Consider the following 16,397-nt stretch of genomic DNA (forward strand, 5'->3'; position numbering starts at 1 on the left):
TCTTTTTAACAAGAGGTGAAGTATGTGTATGGCTTAGTCAGATATTTTCATAATTCAAATAAGATTCAGACGAGGTTGAGTTAGAATAGGTTTTCGAAAGTATGGTTCTTGGCTTCCCCCTTCCCCTTTTGAATTTTTTTATTTGTTGGGTGACCTCTTGTCCTCATGTTCGAGTGTTTGATAGCCGTTTAAGTACATCATAACACAAACCATTTTGTGTGTGGATTTTGGACCATAATCTTTTTTGTTTTTAGTGTTTTAAATAAGTTATTGGAAAAATTACATAAATTGATATATTTTAATAAATAATCACTGATTTTAGTGATATTTTTATTTATTACCATTCATAGCAATATTATGTTAAATATGCAATATGAATTAAAAGTGAATTATGTATGTAATATATACAAATTATAATTATTTTTTAAAATATATTATGTTTGTTTGGTAAAAATTTGACACATTGTATTATAAATGTATTAAATGTGTGATAAATGTAATTATTCATTATTAAAACTTGTATTATATGTGAATAATAAATTGTTCTTTATAATATGTATTAAACTTGTATTATAAATGAATTAAAATTGATCAAGTGAAAAAAAATATAATATCGCTATAAATGGTAAATATTTTTTTATTATAATATATTTATGTAAGTTTCCAAAGTTATTTGTATATCTATATTAGTTGAACTTTTAATATAATTATATAGTTTAAACTAAAGTTATTAAATTTTACCGTATAGCTTTGACCTGCTTATAATAAAATAATAATCACATTATTTGATGTAATCATCTTATGTGGGATAATATGGAATAAGAATACATGTATTAACACTGAGATTAATTATCAGAAACAAAAATGCTCTTAAAGTAATTATTATTGTATTACAATAATCCCTTTATTATTATTCCCACTTAACAATTCTTTCATCATTCATTACCAATTCACCATATATCCTTGTATTATACTAAATCACTTTATAAATAATTACTTATTATTAATTACCAAATAACAACTCTTCCATTATTAAAGTTACAAGTTCATATATACAATTAAGAAAAAATTAATACACAAATTTATACTTTACATCGAAAGTATTAAGTTCATATGAATCTGATAATCTAGAGCTACATATGCCCCCAAAGGAGCTTCTACGAACATCATCAACAACCTATCCCGAGTTATCTGACAACTTATCACTATCTCTGTGGGTTAAGTAGGTTATTTCCGATAGATACTATGTGATTATTAAATACTACTAGTCTACTACTAATAAGGAGAAGAAGATATGGGGTTAGTCTCTTGCCTCTCCCACCTAACGAGCGACTACACAAGGATACCTACTAGTGGCAGATCTAGAATTTTCATGTGTATGAAAGTGACGGAAGGAAGAATATAAAAAAAGACATGTGAACAATGAAATAGTCTTAAACACCCACCCAAGAGGCAATGGATCAGTCAGATCATTTGTTCATTAGGTGCTCTCTATGTTAATTTTATACAAATACATTTCAATTTTTACATAAATATATACTCCGAGACAGTTAATAGGTGTTTGAGCACCCGACGGAATAAAAATGGGTCCGCCGTTGCTATTACTAACCTTCGATTCTAATCCCCAACCATCACACTCTGCACATGATATTGAAGGCTAAAGATATTACACTGTCATATAGGTATTGTAAAATTTAAACAATGGTAGTTTAGATTACTGCATAATGAAGTTCTCTCTCCATAGTAATGTACCATGAGAACTCAGATATGAAACTTAATATGATCCAGAGTCTATAAATTACCTTAAAGTATGAATTAAAAGAGTATTATACAAAGCATTATTTCGTTTATGAGCGCGCCACAAACACTCACAGAGATGAACTTAAATGATTAAGATCCACGAATCCAAAAAGAACTGCACGGTTACGTTCCTTAACCTTCACTTGATAGATAACTCTGCACATTCCAACAGGCCTTTTCAGTCTGTTGAACACCGATAGATAGAACGGATCATATATAAACGACGTACTAATTTCACATACCTCAACCCTTCCAACCACATTTCTGTGATTAAAGTTTCTCCTGGATAGACATGTAGTAGAAATCTGCCAGATACGCTCTTTATCGTGTTCTGATCACCTCCACAAATACACTTAATAATAGTCCTAACTGCAAATCCAAGTGTGCACAACCCATGCAGTATTGGACGAGAAAACCTACGCAAATGAATTCTAGACAAATTAGGAGATGGACAGTAATATGGTTGTTGATATTACCAAAACTTGCAAGTTCCCGCATGATATGCTTCACACTTAAGGAAGTAGCATCTCTAGTTCGACAAATGAATTTTCTTAATATTTAGTGCAAACAACGGGTGGTTCATGTCTAATAAGCACCAATAACTAGAAAACATTGCTACTACGTATCTCAAGGATGAAAGAACATAAAAGTTATTAGCAAAGAGTTAAATAGAGTTGCTCATAGTAGATTACCCTGCACCTTCTGCGAACTTTGGATCTGAATGCAATGGATTGTAATCACCAGATAGCCGATATAGCAAAGCCTGCATCACCGCATTAGACAAATCAAAAGTTTCCAATGAAAACAAGTACAACTAAAGAATTTTCAAGCCCTCAAAGACGATGAAATTATCAGAATTAACATGCCTTTGACAAGTATAGTCCTAAACGTCTCGAGTAATAAAAGCATCACATTCAAGGTACAGATACTGACGTTTACATTTTGCGTAACAATTAACCATAGAAAACAATAGGCAATTCATGTGACCTACCTGTGATGCATGTGTACATTCTTCATATACAGCAAAGGGTTGGCTTTTGGGAATTTTAGGAAAGGCAGACTGATTATTACGGTTGGTTGAGTACGAGTAAGGCTGAGATGACTTTGAGAACCCACCAGCACCCCTCAAGTAAATAGACAAGCTGCAAGTAGTATTGTGGTGTTTAAATATTAACTTCAACATAATAGCTCTAGGCATATCAGTTAAACTAAAACTCACCGGTTCATGCATAGCCGTTCACCAGATTCTTTCTCGTAACTCACAATTTCTACTTCAAGAACAGCTGCTTTACCTGTTGCAAATCAATAATTTGAAATTTGCATATCTTGTCTTATCATTGCTATATCTCACAAAAACATTTTGATTTCTGTCAATCTACTTCCGAAAAGTTTCAAAATTATATACAATTTATAAACCATTTGCCTCAAACTCAAATGCCTCTTAATATTACATGAACTTATTTAAGTTCCTGCATAGGTATTTACGTTTACTAATTATAATCTTACCTTTATCATGCAATCCGACAATACTCCTTTTATTTAGTATCTGCCACAACAAGAAGAACAAGGAAATAACTCATCCGGACTAATAAAAGAAAGGGGGGAGAATGATAAAGATAATTAAGTTTAATAACAAAGACGAAGATGTATTCTTTCAACACAAAACTATAATGATAATTTAAACAGAGTCGTATTTCAAGTGCTGCCAAGAAAGGCTCCAATTCCCTCAACTATGTTACGTTGTGTCCAGGTACTAGGATTTGTTGAAATAACAGTGAAAACACATAAGCTTTGGTGCGGATATACATATACAAGAAGTTAAGCGAATGTCACTATACAAAAGTTGGATGAAAACCAAGGATATAAGATACGTATAGGCTTAATACATCTAAATATATAAGCTTTGGGAATAAAAGTTGACGTTTGTAGATAGAATGGTGCTATTATATGGATAGAACATCTATGCAAGAAAGTTATAACTAATTGCACGGCAAAAAATCTTTTCTCAAGAAAATACAAATAGTTATCGAGGAAAAAGCATTCCCATATTACTGTCGATCTTCATTCACTGTGGATTATCTTCTGCGTATAAATTTAAGAGAGAAATCATGGTGTTTGGATAATTTAAGGAATTTAGCACCAGACACTTACGCAGCCATGGGAAGGAAGTGGCTTATAGACTTCAATGTATTGTTGGCCGTGCAGTAGAAGACGTGGATCAAATCTAGCAAAACGAAAGCAAAAACAATGTTCTTTAGCTAATATTTAGCAGCGCGTAGAGCAATTACATCTCTATTCTAATCAGAAGAACACACAACTTTTCTTTCTTTATCATTTCGTTGAATACATGGAGAAACATAAGCAACAACATTGCATCTTTAAGGAAAATTGGATACCATAGAAAAGGAACCGACCCCCCTTCCCCCAACCAAAACTGAATCAGGATATGTTCTACTCACTGCAAGCCTGGAAGCCGCTCCATTTGAGAAGGAATTCCAACAGTGAACAAAGTCGAAAAAGTTGGCAAAACCTACAACGACAAAAAGGCCAAAAGCAAAAAAATGCAAATCAATTACAGTAACGAATTACATTTCATCTCTTACACCTTCAAAATCCTGGTTAGGATAACTTAGTGACTAACAATTACGCCAATAAAGTACATACACTCCCTTCTTTTATGTGCAAGTATACATCAAGAGTCGTTAAGGATTACTCAAAGTATGACCTTTTGACGTTTTCTAGACATAGTAAATCGCTAGCAACAAGCATGTAAGGTATCTAAACCCTTTCCGAAGATAAAAAAAATTCACCTTCTCCATCACTACATCTAACAGGTTGGTCTATAGTTCGACGTAAACCATATTCAACTACACAAAAACTACCTGAATAAATTCTTGCCCATCTTGATGATAAACATATTTAAGTTCTTTATCATCAATAGCATCCTTTGTACATGCTCCTACACCAAGAGCATAAATAGCAGCATCCCTAAACATCACCAAAACCAAATAAAAATCCAAATTTTAACAACACAATCTGCATTCAAGCACACCCATTTACTCGAATTGATAAAATAAAACACGAAAAATGCAAATTACATAGAGACAGATCCAGGATTTAAACTCGATAAAGGCTATCATACAGTTTATCCCAATTAATTCAGAATTAATGATGAATCTTAAGTTAATCCCAAAAATTAAAGTAAACTGAAGAAATTAGCAAGTACCTTTCAGTGTAAGTATGTAAGCTCTGCAAATACCAAATAAACCAAGATTAGTAACGAGATTAAGCGAAATCAAACAACAAAAATGAGAACCCAACAAGGAAAAAGGATCAAAAACCTCAGGGAATTTGTGGGAAATGACTAATTCAGGATTAATTCCAGAATTTCCAGACCCTGCCATTAAATCTTATGAGAAAAAAAAAATCCCCAATTTTCAACAATTTTTTTTTTTTTAGCACAACAACAAATTGGTTATGGATTTGGAACTAGGATCGAGGTTGATAGATAATGCGCAGAGTTATGTCAGATTTCTAGCACAAGTAATATCAAGATTTGACTTTTCAATTGAATCAGATCATTAATATCACCAGTTTAATTTCATATAAAGTTATAAAATTTATTTAATTGGAGGGATAATTGATATTATGATAAATTCATTTTATATTTGGTTAGAAAAATATCACAAATAATTTATTTCATGATTAGTTATTTTGAAATCAGCTTTGACGGACATATTATATATATATATATTAAAGAACATGTCATTGTGAACACATAACATAAGTGTCTTAGTTAAAATATGTCATAATTCATGTATATAAATAAAATTTATTAACAAATTTATATTTGTGTCGAGTGTCCATGAGATACAACTGGAATGAGTTGAAATATTTAGTTGTCAGTTGAGATATTTAGACGTGCACTTTTAAAGTTGAAATGTTTACTAGCCGATTAAGGCCAAATTTGAATATTTGTTCAACCATTGCAAGTGTAGATCAAGCTAATAGCAACATTATTCATATATGAATGGAGATGAAGTAGAATGAATCAAATTCACTCACTATTGTCATGATAGTAGTTTTAGAGTGCTTCACCCTTAACGGTTTTGAGTTCGAGTTCTGAGTATATAGAAAAATTTTGTTGGATGTGTCATTCCTGAATGAGCCTGCAGAACGCGATCCGAATTTAGTTAGAGCTTCAATGTGCACTCCGAACGCCGAGTGAGAAACCAAAAAAAAACTCGAAGTTGGAATGAACAACAGGGTAGAGGAGTTGGTCAACTCATTGGCCCCATGACCTAAAAGTTTCAGGTTCAAATCTTGTCCCCGCCTAATTACTTACCGGATCAAAAGGAAATTAGCGGGATGAGTCAAGTATATGGCTATTTAGTGATATACAAACATTTTTACTGCACACATTTTATGTATTTGTCTTCATTCAATTCAATCAAAGACGTTCATGACATAGAAAATCAGGCTCAGCAAAAACGAAACTATAGACTATTATGCTCCACCCTTTTTGTATCTCCTACTTTAGGGAGTAGAAATCAATTTGTGAACCCCTCTTTGTATCTCTCCTAGAATGTTTTATTTCCAACGATATGTTATAGCATAACTTCTAGTCGTAAAAATAAAGGAGGTAAACGTAAAATATCATGAATTTCACATCATAGTAATGATCATTGATATGAAAACATCAATTCAATTATTGTTTTTTTAAGACAATTAAAACAATGAAGATGGAACTCGATACAACGAAACGAAGAAAGAAAGAATAGGACCTTGAGTTAAGGTCATTCAAACTAGTTTGTGGTAAAACTAAACAGGACAAGTAATAAGCTTTTACTTCAATCCTAAGAAACTTTTGATCTGTGAGGTTTGTGTATGTAAGTCTCTTAATTTTCACTTTGTGCCTATGATTTTCATGAGTGTTGCAGCTTGTCTTAGAGTGGTCTTTTATGTCGACCAGCTACATCACCACATAGAAGAGCATTAATTGGAATTGGATATTCATCGCGCCAAGAAGTTGATGTTGTGTATACCCTCATGTATAACTGTTGTCCTAGATACTGTCGCGCCCAAAACTCTGATCTTAGGTTCCACATTCCCACATTGTCTAATGCAATGTATATCGCTGTCCATGACTTGGGATACACCTGCATTTTGCAATGATTTCTCGCGTTAACTTCTCGTTCTCATCATTAGCCAGGGCAAAGCAACATATGAAATTCTGTTTCTGTGTTTCAATCTTACCTGAGTTGTGATTCTTGAGACTGCATCACGAAGATTGTATTGTTCCCTACTAGCCGGACTCCATTTTCCTCCGTCCATGCTGCATTAGAAGCTAATTCAGAATGAATCCATACAACTGCATAACATTAGAAACGAGTCGTGTATTACTTACCCTACTACCCAAAAGGCATAGCCGTTAAGATGCCAACTCTGAACGATTCCTTCCTTGTTCTCGAATACAATCTCAATGAATGTCCTGTAGTCAGTTTGCAAAACAGATGTGTCGAGGTAAATTCCTTTACCGGTGGGAGCATCAGGTATGTTTCCGGGGGTAAATCCACCAATCTTGAAGTAGTCAGCAAGCTTGAGAGGAGTACCACTTTTCGTTGGCACAAAGGACACACTGTTGACAGCATATCTTTGCTTTCCATTAACTTGTCCAGCAGAATTCGCGAGCCTGATAGTTCTAGTCGTGTTGATCATACCATAATGATACGATCCTTGTGGGTTTGGCCTTGGTCCACTCGCGGTCAAGTTAGTCCTAAAACGAGTAACAAAGTTAAGAAAGCAAAACACACAACATGATCGAAATTTTCAAAAAAATGATGCTTCTCAGGTCTCACCTAATTGTACGAGCCTGGGTAAGGGACCAACCAATTTCGTTGGTTGGACCACCAGGGGGCGGGCCAGTGAATCCCTGGTTAGAATTGCTGTAGCGAAGTACACCAGTGGTAGTAAGGAGAATAGACGAGAAACGATTTGAAACAACAATGTAATAGTCCTTAGGAGTTTGATCAGCTGTGATGAGGACAGAGTAGGATTGTCCAACATGAACGTCGAGTGAGGAATACGTCTCTTGCATTGTATGTGTTCCTTCTACCTCCACCAATTTCATTTTATGTCCTTCGATACGAAAGTTGAGTGAATGTTCCAATCCAACATTTGATATTCTTAGTCTATAAGTTTTCCCTGTATTCATATACAGAGTTATAAGAATCACAAAAAAGTTTGATATTATTCTTCATATAAATAAGAAAAATCGCGATTGTTTTTACCTTGATCAACTGTGAAGGTAGCGCGATTAGGACCTTGAGGACCGATACCATTGATATGTAGAGCATCAACAAAAGGCAACTTGTGGTTTCTATCAAGTACTGATTTCAAATACTGCAACAAAATAGAAGTATATATATATATATATATCAAATATCTCTTCTTGCTTAGAAACCTCGTGTTAAAGAATGACACGTCCCACATCGATGGTTAATGAGATAGGTGGACTCCTTTTAAGGTTTGGACCATCGTCCTTCCTATAAGCTAGCTTTTGGAATGTGAGTTAGGACTAAGATCTAATCTCAGCACCTCGACACTTCTCAGCAGCACAGGTATCAGGTAACTATGTCCTTTGACACGCGATACAAGACATATATAGGACTTATGATTACTATACTTAATCTTTTAACACTGAACTTTTACGAGGGAATTCAACAGTTACTATATATATAACGAGAGAACGAGTCTAGTAATCATACCGTGTGATTACTCTTGTACCAATCACCAATAAGGACGGTGAAATCGCCAGCAGGTTCATCGAAAGGGACCGGAATTCCAGGCCTACTGAGGATCCTGAACCCTCCAAAACCACCAGAAGCTTTGTGGAATGCAGTTGAAGGGAAATAGTAAAAGCTACCTATTTGATCTTTAACTTGCAAAATGTATGTGAAATTCTTCCCTGGTGGAATTGGACATGTTGTTCCCCATACTCCATCTTCAAATGAGTTTCTCCTATTTTGTATTCCATTCCTATAAGTAATTTCGAAACGTATTAAGTAACAGCTCGTGTCTGACTAATTAATATCACAGAATCATAGATGTCGTCACGACAGAATAAGTAGAGACTAAATAATAGTATATGGTATTTTTGCATTTTTTGGTATGTCATTGTCTACTCATGCTTAACGAACTAACTTCAAGCCTCGATTCATTCTCTGCGAAAAGGAATGAGTTGATTCGCGATTTGTGCTCATGAACCAAGGTTTCTTTAAGTGTTTATCGAGAAAAGCTACTTTTTTAGGTTTTATTAAGATAATTTTTGTTACTATTCAAAAACACTTATCTTTTTCTAAAAAGTCTGACTTCAATATTCTCTAAAATAATATTATAAACATTGTTAGTGCTATTATTTAAATTCAAAATTAAATATTTGTGTAGTGAAAATGTGGACATATTTTGCTTTTTTACTTGTGTTGTTCACATGCACTTCACATGATTACCTACTCTTTGTCTAGTTTTTTTTTCTTCAAAATATATACACTCGTACAAGTTATATCATGTGACTTGCACAAATTATAAATAATTCAAAATATTGTTCAACTTTTCCTACATTTGATCAATACAATATTCTTGAATCTTGATTACATCGATATCGATGCTAGTTATAATTCGAAAATAAGTTGGAAAATGACTTAAAATTAGTCAAAAACGAATTAAATATCAATGAATGCGTTCGTTATTATTAGCAAGGGGGTTTGGTAGACATACATTATTAAATAACATCGTTAAACGAGTATGAAGAGGAAGGTTCGAGAAAACTAGTATTCAACACAATATCATTTCCAACAAATTTATGTTGGTCGTGAAATATCAATGTCTCAGCCTCTCAAAGCCAAACCAAAACATGAACAACAAAATATCACGTTTATGTTTTCGCGAGGCATATATCGTGATATTAATGATGTCACGAACAAACAATGTTGGTCGTGAAATATCAATGTCTCAGCCTCTCGAAGCCAAACCAAAACATGAACAACAAAATATCATGTTCATGTTTTCGCGTTGGCATATATCATGATATTGATGATGTCACGAACAAATAATTTTGACCGTGAAATATCAATGTCTCAGCCTCTCGAAGCCAAATCAAGACACGAACAACAAAATATCATGTTCTGTTTTCGCGAGGCATATATCATGATATTAATGATGTAACGAACAAACAATGAACAAATAAAAGAGGATAAAATTACCATGAAATAAGAAATTCCTCATCCAAATTGTTGAAGACATTGATAATAACATTGTCATTTGTCACAGAATGAATATCAGGACCAGGAAATTGCCCATTAATCAAAATTCCCTATACACAAAAAAAGAAAAAAAAAACTCAAAATTACTTAAATGACATTTTTTTTTCATATATATTTACTTGAAATAACATATTTTTCTTTTAAAAAAACCGACCTTTTGAGGTAAGCCTAGAGGCCAAATCGTTCCATAAGTAACATTCCATTCGAAGAATCGATAAGGACTCTCCGCTATTGTGTTCACAACTAGTAGTGCCACTAAAAACACCGCTAACTCTCGTTTTAGCGGCATTTTTTTTCTTCGCTAACGAGAAAAATTTCTGAAGTTTGAACTACGAAATGATATTAGAAGTTGTTATAGATTAGGAGGGAATTAAAGTGGACATGAAGATGTAGACATATGTGTGTATTTATAAGTGGTGTACAAATAGTTAAAAGTTAAGTGGGTAACTAGTGAGCAAGTGGATCATAAATTATTTTATTTATATAGATATTAAAAAAATTAAAGGAGGGAAATATTTTTGAGAAAAGGATTAAATTTTAAAATGGAGAATTATATAAGGGGCAAAAAGAATAAAGAAAAAGGATTGGATTGTCGGTGAGGAGTACATAGTGGATCTTGAAAGCAAAAAAAAGAAATTATTCAAATGTGGTGTTCACGGGACGGAGCAAGAAGTTTGAATATCGATTCGATCGAATTTGAAAAATTTTATTTAACGAATATATTTGTATTGATCAATTCATTAAATATGTATCAGCATCAAATTTAGAATTCGATTATTATCACAAAATATTGTTATTATAAACTTAAAAGTTTAAATAATCTTAACATAATTATTAATAAAACGTCTAAATCTTGACTTTGATCATCACTAAAAAGAGTAGCAAAATTGTTCACTCAATCGTGTGGCCCTAATCACATGCTTGCTGTTTTCTTTTGCTTGGTTCTAATCTTTGGCGCACTAGCTTCGATAAACGCAGTAACGAAGTCAGAAATTTTACGATAAATATCAATACTAATATTACAAACTAATGATTTTTATATTTTGATTTATGTGATAGTTAAAGTTAAATTGTAAAACAAATTAAAAAAAATATATCACGTAAAATGAAACATATCATGTCACACTATATACTATAAAATGAGGAATCAACAATGGACAAAATTTCATAGCTAAACGATAAAAATATTATGCTAATAATATTATTTAGCTACTTATTATAAGAAAATTTTATTAGCTAGACTCATTTATACTAAGGAATGTAAACAAAATTCCAAGATAATTTTATGTTTTTTAATTTTCTTTTCTCCTTGATTGGTGATAAACTAATAATCATAAAGTTCAAAATTTGAGTCAACAATTATATATCAAAATCCAAGCCAACTTGTATGACCAAATTGGATTTTAAAATTTTTTAATTTTTGAAAAGTCTTCCAACTGTGATCTGATCTGCATTCCCATTGTTATGTGTGTTACTATTAAATTAAGTTATACATAATTAATTATCATTTAAGTAACCTAATTATTATTTTTTACAATGTCAACTTAAACTCATTTCTTAATATATGAGTCAGATAATAGTAGTGGTACTGTTTCAATTTATGAGATACATTTTTTATGTCACTTTAAACAAGAATAATATTTTTATTCAACAAATATGTAACATCGCTATCAATATTTTATTTCAAAGTCATACATTTCTCTTTTTATTCATTCTAAATAAGAATAGTTTTGAAATATTTCAAAGGTTCTTTCGTAATTATCAAATTTTATGCTTAAACAAATTATTTCACATAAATTGAATTAGACTGATACATTAATCGAGTAAAAATGTCAGGAACCTAAATAAGGAATTTGATAGTAATTCCATTCACGTGATGGATTTATATATCTAAACATCACATGAAATTGGATTTATCTTTCTAAATTTATTCAGCCAAAATGTAGATCTCTATGCACATTATATTATAAATACATTTTAAAAAATCATAGTCTAAAAAACTTTGAACTTGTTAAATCATATCTTACTGCACAAATATTTTGCTTAAACAAAATCTAGTAAAATAACAAGAAAATTGGACCCACAAAAGTATTAGTACTGTGGAGCGGTAACTAGTAAATATTATTTATTTTTAGTCAGAGATTTTAAACTCGTGTCTTCTTAGATACAGAATTATCATTTTTATAAAATGACTATAAATTTAATCGAATCTATATCTGAGCTTCTACCTCCCAGCTTTTAATAGTTATTTATATAAAAATGAACATAAAAAATCATTTGCTTTATGATATACACTAACCAACAAAATCATCTAAAGAGATGTGAAGATCATAATCCACATCATTTGTCACTAATTATAGCATACTTAGTGGAAAATTAGTTAATAATTTTGAATTTAAATTAAAGGCGGTACTTTGTTTTTTTCTCTCTTTAATTTCTTTAATAATTATTTTTCTTTTAGTGGTAGGGAATAATACTCATCCCTTTTCTTCTTTACTTTTTCTAATAAAATAATTTGTATATATTTATTTAAAACTTATAAGACAAATACAAAATTTTAACCAATTTTTATTTTATTCGATCGAATCAATATTAAATTACACCCTAGCTAGCTTCACCCATAATTTAAAGCACTCATTCAAGAAAAAGATGATGTTTAAATTTCTTTATTTCATCAGATAAAATATGTGATATATTTATAAATTACTTTTTTTCTGTTTAAATATAGCGTAACTGATTAAAAAAGATTATTTCTTCGAATCATTCCGATTTGATAATAACTTCCTAGGTAAGGAAGCATCTAACATGGATCTCAAGCCTATGTAGTGCATTGTCCCCAAATTACAAATTACAACTTACATGTGCCATAAATTGTATAGACTATCATATATTAAATTATTATTATTGTGCCATCTAGATACTTAGACTTTGCTACAATTACATCGATGATCCAGAAAATAACTTCAACAACACTACAAATAATTCCAAAAAAAATAAGTTTTAAAATTATACTATTTATTATTGTGTTTACGCGCTTCAAGCTAGGATTGAAACATTGAACACTTTGCAAGTAGGACATAGGGGCCGAGGCGGACCCACATGAAGTGACGGAGATAGAAAATTCGAGTACAGTATTCAGAATAGCATGAATTAGTGAAATTCGAACACAAGAGCACCTCCTCATTCGAAGGAGGTGAAATCACTGAGCTATTACATCTTGTTATATTAGAACGTTCAAAATATGTTATTTAATCATTTCATGTACCATTTTATTTGTATATACGATATTTTTTTTCGACGAAGAATGTCCAATTGGTGATACTCGTATACTCGTTAACTTTGAAAAAAAATATGATATACAATATATGTCCCCTCAAACATATTTGTTGGATTGTGTCATTTGGTAACTGTGTCCCTTAGGTCCTTGATCGCTTACTCACGATTTTTAACAGACAAGTAACAAGCAATCTAAAATAGGATTGTATGATAAATCAAAATTCAGTTTGCTCAAATTCAATACAACTCGCTTATTTGACATCTCCAACGCAAAGTGGTGCCCATATCACATGTCTACAAAACAAACTTCATCCAGTTATGTTATTTAATTCAATATAATTTATATGTCAGAACATCATACGAAACAATTTAATTATCCTATAACCAATATTTTCACTAATTAATACAATCTAAAATATGAAGATATAACTATACAAAGAAATCAAGGAAATTCAATATCTGTTAAAAATATATAATTAAATTTCATATTCAATGAAATTTTTCGTTTTTTTTAAAAAAATAAATCCCGTTGCACCCACTTGGCTTTGCATTAAGGTCACAACTATCAAGTCTTTGATTGAATGTTGAAAGTATACAACATCAACATGGCGCAATCAGTGGCAATTTAATGTATCACACGTATAAAAATGAACTGGAAAGTGATATATACTATGCTTTTCTTATATTCAATCATTATTTTTATACTTACACCATTTCAAAATAACAACCATTTTTCTAAAAATAAAATAAAATTATACCATATAGTTACAACTTACAACACCTGATTTTCAGTATGAATTCAAATTTTAAAATTTACATTCTTGGAATTGACTTTTTCTCATTAACTACTCCAACATCAAGATCTAAATCGTTTGACACTAAACCAAAAAAAAAAAATTCTATGAGGAGTAATGGACACGTGGCACAAAGTTTGAAACTCGATTAAAAACCCGCTCCTATATTTTATTTTATTTTTGATTTAATATTAAATTTTTTTTATCTTTTACCTTACCTAAATAAATACAGTATATACTCTATAATTATACATGTATAGTTTCGCGGGATTTAAGTTAGTAACCAATCATCGTATTTGGTGAACTAAATTTTATACGTAACAACTAAAATGCTACCACATTATGTTGATTTTAATATACGAGTGATTTACTTGTTAACCAGCAACCAAACGAAAGTGTATATATATATAGTCAATTCTTCTTTAGTATTGATAAGATATATAGAACATGCATCTAGACAGGAAGTCAAACAAAGTTCAAGTTCAAATTAGTTATAATTAATACAGCTGTAATAAGTTCATATAGTAAAAAAAAAAAAAAACTTAAAAAGGATTGTACAATAGTAACAATTTCTTGGTAAAAAAGTAAAAAAGCTAAGGGAGTAAAAAGAAACTTGTAACATATCCAAAATTTAGATTTGAATTTTACTAAGTTTTTCTATTTAGAGGTTGAAATATGATATGTTAATACTATTATTCTATATGTCTAAGTTTTGATAGACGTCAGAGTTCTTATGTTGATGAGAGACGATAAATATCTGATTGACTAGTTGAAATGTTTTGTTATCAAACTTTGACATGCTTTGTGTCTGTGATATATACAACATCTCATCTCGATAAAAGCTATGTTGATAGGATTTTCTAAACATTACACTCTCGTATTGAATCCTCAAAAATATGTTATTTTTTAATCTGACACGTATATGTAAAAAAAAATACTAAGTCCGTCACTTTTCAAAACAAACTTAGGCCCATCTATGTTTCAAACCAAACATATGGGCATCATATATGGGCTTTAAGTGTCCATTGATAGACCCGGATTCTCAATTGCATTGAAAAGGGAAATTTTTCAAAATGTCAATATTTTAGTAACAACTTCAATACTTAGTAAAAATGTCATTTTAGTTTGTTATGTATGTTTTTATTATTTATTTTTATTTAAAGAATATAATTATTTAATAACAAAAAGGAGAAAATTAAGGGGGGAATATTTCAAAAAAAGGCTAGCATCCTTAATTTTCTCATCAGTTATATTTTCAAATTAAATTTAAATTTTTTTTTCTCCAGAATTTTTGCCTTTTTAAAATTATATTCATTCCACAATATATTCTTATATTTATTATAGTTTTTTATTAGTTTGTATTCATTCCAATAGGTATGCCGAATTTATCTATATAGTCATTTAAGAAATATATTTGTATTTTTATATATTTTTTCCCTATATAGTTATTTTTTTCTTCAAAAATCCTATATGTATGCATTTCAATATGTATTTTATTTGTATTTCTATTTATTCTAGTTTTTATTTAGAATTTTGTATAATAATATATAAAATACAAAAAATTAGTATGATGAAAAAGTGAATGAAATATAAAATTGAAAAGAAATAATTGAATATTTGGTGTACTCATTCTTAAATAAAATACATAACTAGTTGAAATACATTTAGAGTAAATACAAATTAGAAAAAAATATCAAATTCAGTTGACATACCTTTATTAGTTTGTATTCATTCCAATATGTCAAATAAAATGTAGCTATTTAAGAAATACATTTGTATTCGTATATATTTTTCACTGTGTATTTATTTTTCTTTTCAAAATCTTGTTTCCTTTTCTAAGTCGTATTCATTCTAATATGTCTATTATTTGTATTTGTATTTGAATACAAATAAACTAATAGAAAGTTGTTCTTCTATAAATAAAATACATAACTAGTTGACATACATTTGGATGAATACAAATTAGGGACAAATACAAGATTCATAAATCATACAACATGAAATTTTTAATAAATACAAATATTGATAGTATACATAGTGATTTGAATACAAATTAAGAAAGCATACCAAATTCTAAAAAAGAACTATAAATACAAAACAAACTAATAGAAAATTGTTCGCGATCTTCGTCGTCTTTTTCAAGATCCTCACGAGTAGACAAAGATTTTATATTTGCGTTTCTGAATTTGAGGAAGGTTTGCACACC

At 30.6% G+C, this 16,397-nt stretch overlaps 2 protein-coding genes across 3 annotated transcripts; both read right to left on the reverse strand.

The window, feature by feature from the left end:
• Nucleotides 1–1,650: 1,650 nt before the first annotated feature.
• Nucleotides 1,651–5,522, reverse strand: LOC101253171 (enoyl-CoA hydratase 2, peroxisomal). 2 transcript variants are annotated; one of them, XR_003244628.2, is made up of 11 exons: nt 5,142–5,434; nt 5,027–5,049; nt 4,683–4,788; nt 4,260–4,330; nt 3,952–4,024; nt 3,307–3,346; nt 3,020–3,092; nt 2,792–2,942; nt 2,500–2,563; nt 2,043–2,216; nt 1,651–1,956 (listed from the first exon to the last, which is right to left on the reverse strand). XR_003244628.2 is itself a non-coding variant. In XM_004253086.4 (11 exons), the coding sequence occupies exons 1-11, from the start codon at nt 5,202–5,204 to the stop codon at nt 1,869–1,871; spliced, it is 933 nt and encodes a 310-aa protein (XP_004253134.1). In that variant the 5' UTR covers nt 5,205–5,522; the 3' UTR covers nt 1,651–1,868. The 2 variants fall into 2 exon arrangements, 1 of the variants encoding a protein (XP_004253134.1); XM_004253086.4 differs by having other exon boundaries at nt 2,493–2,563; nt 5,142–5,522.
• Nucleotides 5,523–6,485: 963 nt separating this feature from the next.
• LOC101252861 (L-ascorbate oxidase homolog) lies at nt 6,486–10,665 on the reverse strand. Its single transcript, XM_004253085.5, has 8 exons — nt 10,276–10,665; nt 10,062–10,171; nt 8,568–8,838; nt 8,091–8,202; nt 7,659–8,004; nt 7,208–7,576; nt 7,057–7,135; nt 6,486–6,959 (listed from the first exon to the last, which is right to left on the reverse strand). Exons 1-8 carry the CDS (start codon nt 10,408–10,410, stop codon nt 6,747–6,749), a joined length of 1,635 nt encoding a protein of 544 aa, XP_004253133.2. The 5' UTR covers nt 10,411–10,665; the 3' UTR covers nt 6,486–6,746.
• Nucleotides 10,666–16,397: the final 5,732 nt, after the last annotated feature.

Source organism: Solanum lycopersicum, chromosome 12 (genome assembly GCF_036512215.1).
Source record: "Solanum lycopersicum chromosome 12, SLM_r2.1".
NCBI classification, from domain to species: Eukaryota; Viridiplantae; Streptophyta; class Magnoliopsida; order Solanales; family Solanaceae; genus Solanum; species Solanum lycopersicum.

Coding starts and splice junctions, on each gene's coding strand:
- LOC101253171 (XM_004253086.4), bottom strand. CDS start 5,204: ATGGCAGGGTCTGGAAATTCTGGAATTAATCCTGAATTAGTCATTTCC. Junction 4,789..5,026: donor TTACATACTTACACTGAAAG/GTACTTGCTAAT, acceptor GGTGATGTTTAG/GGATGCTGCTATTTATGCTC. Junction 3,347..3,951: donor CACTTCCTTCCCATGGCTGC/GTAAGTGTCTGG, acceptor TTGTTGTGGCAG/ATACTAAATAAAAGGAGTAT.
- LOC101252861 (XM_004253085.5), bottom strand. CDS start 10,410: ATGCCGCTAAAACGAGAGTTAGCGGTGTTTTTAGTGGCACTACTAGTT. Junction 8,005..8,090: donor TACCTTCACAGTTGATCAAG/GTAAAAACAATC, acceptor ATATGAATACAG/GGAAAACTTATAGACTAAGA. Junction 7,577..7,658: donor ACCCAGGCTCGTACAATTAG/GTGAGACCTGAG, acceptor TACTCGTTTTAG/GACTAACTTGACCGCGAGTG.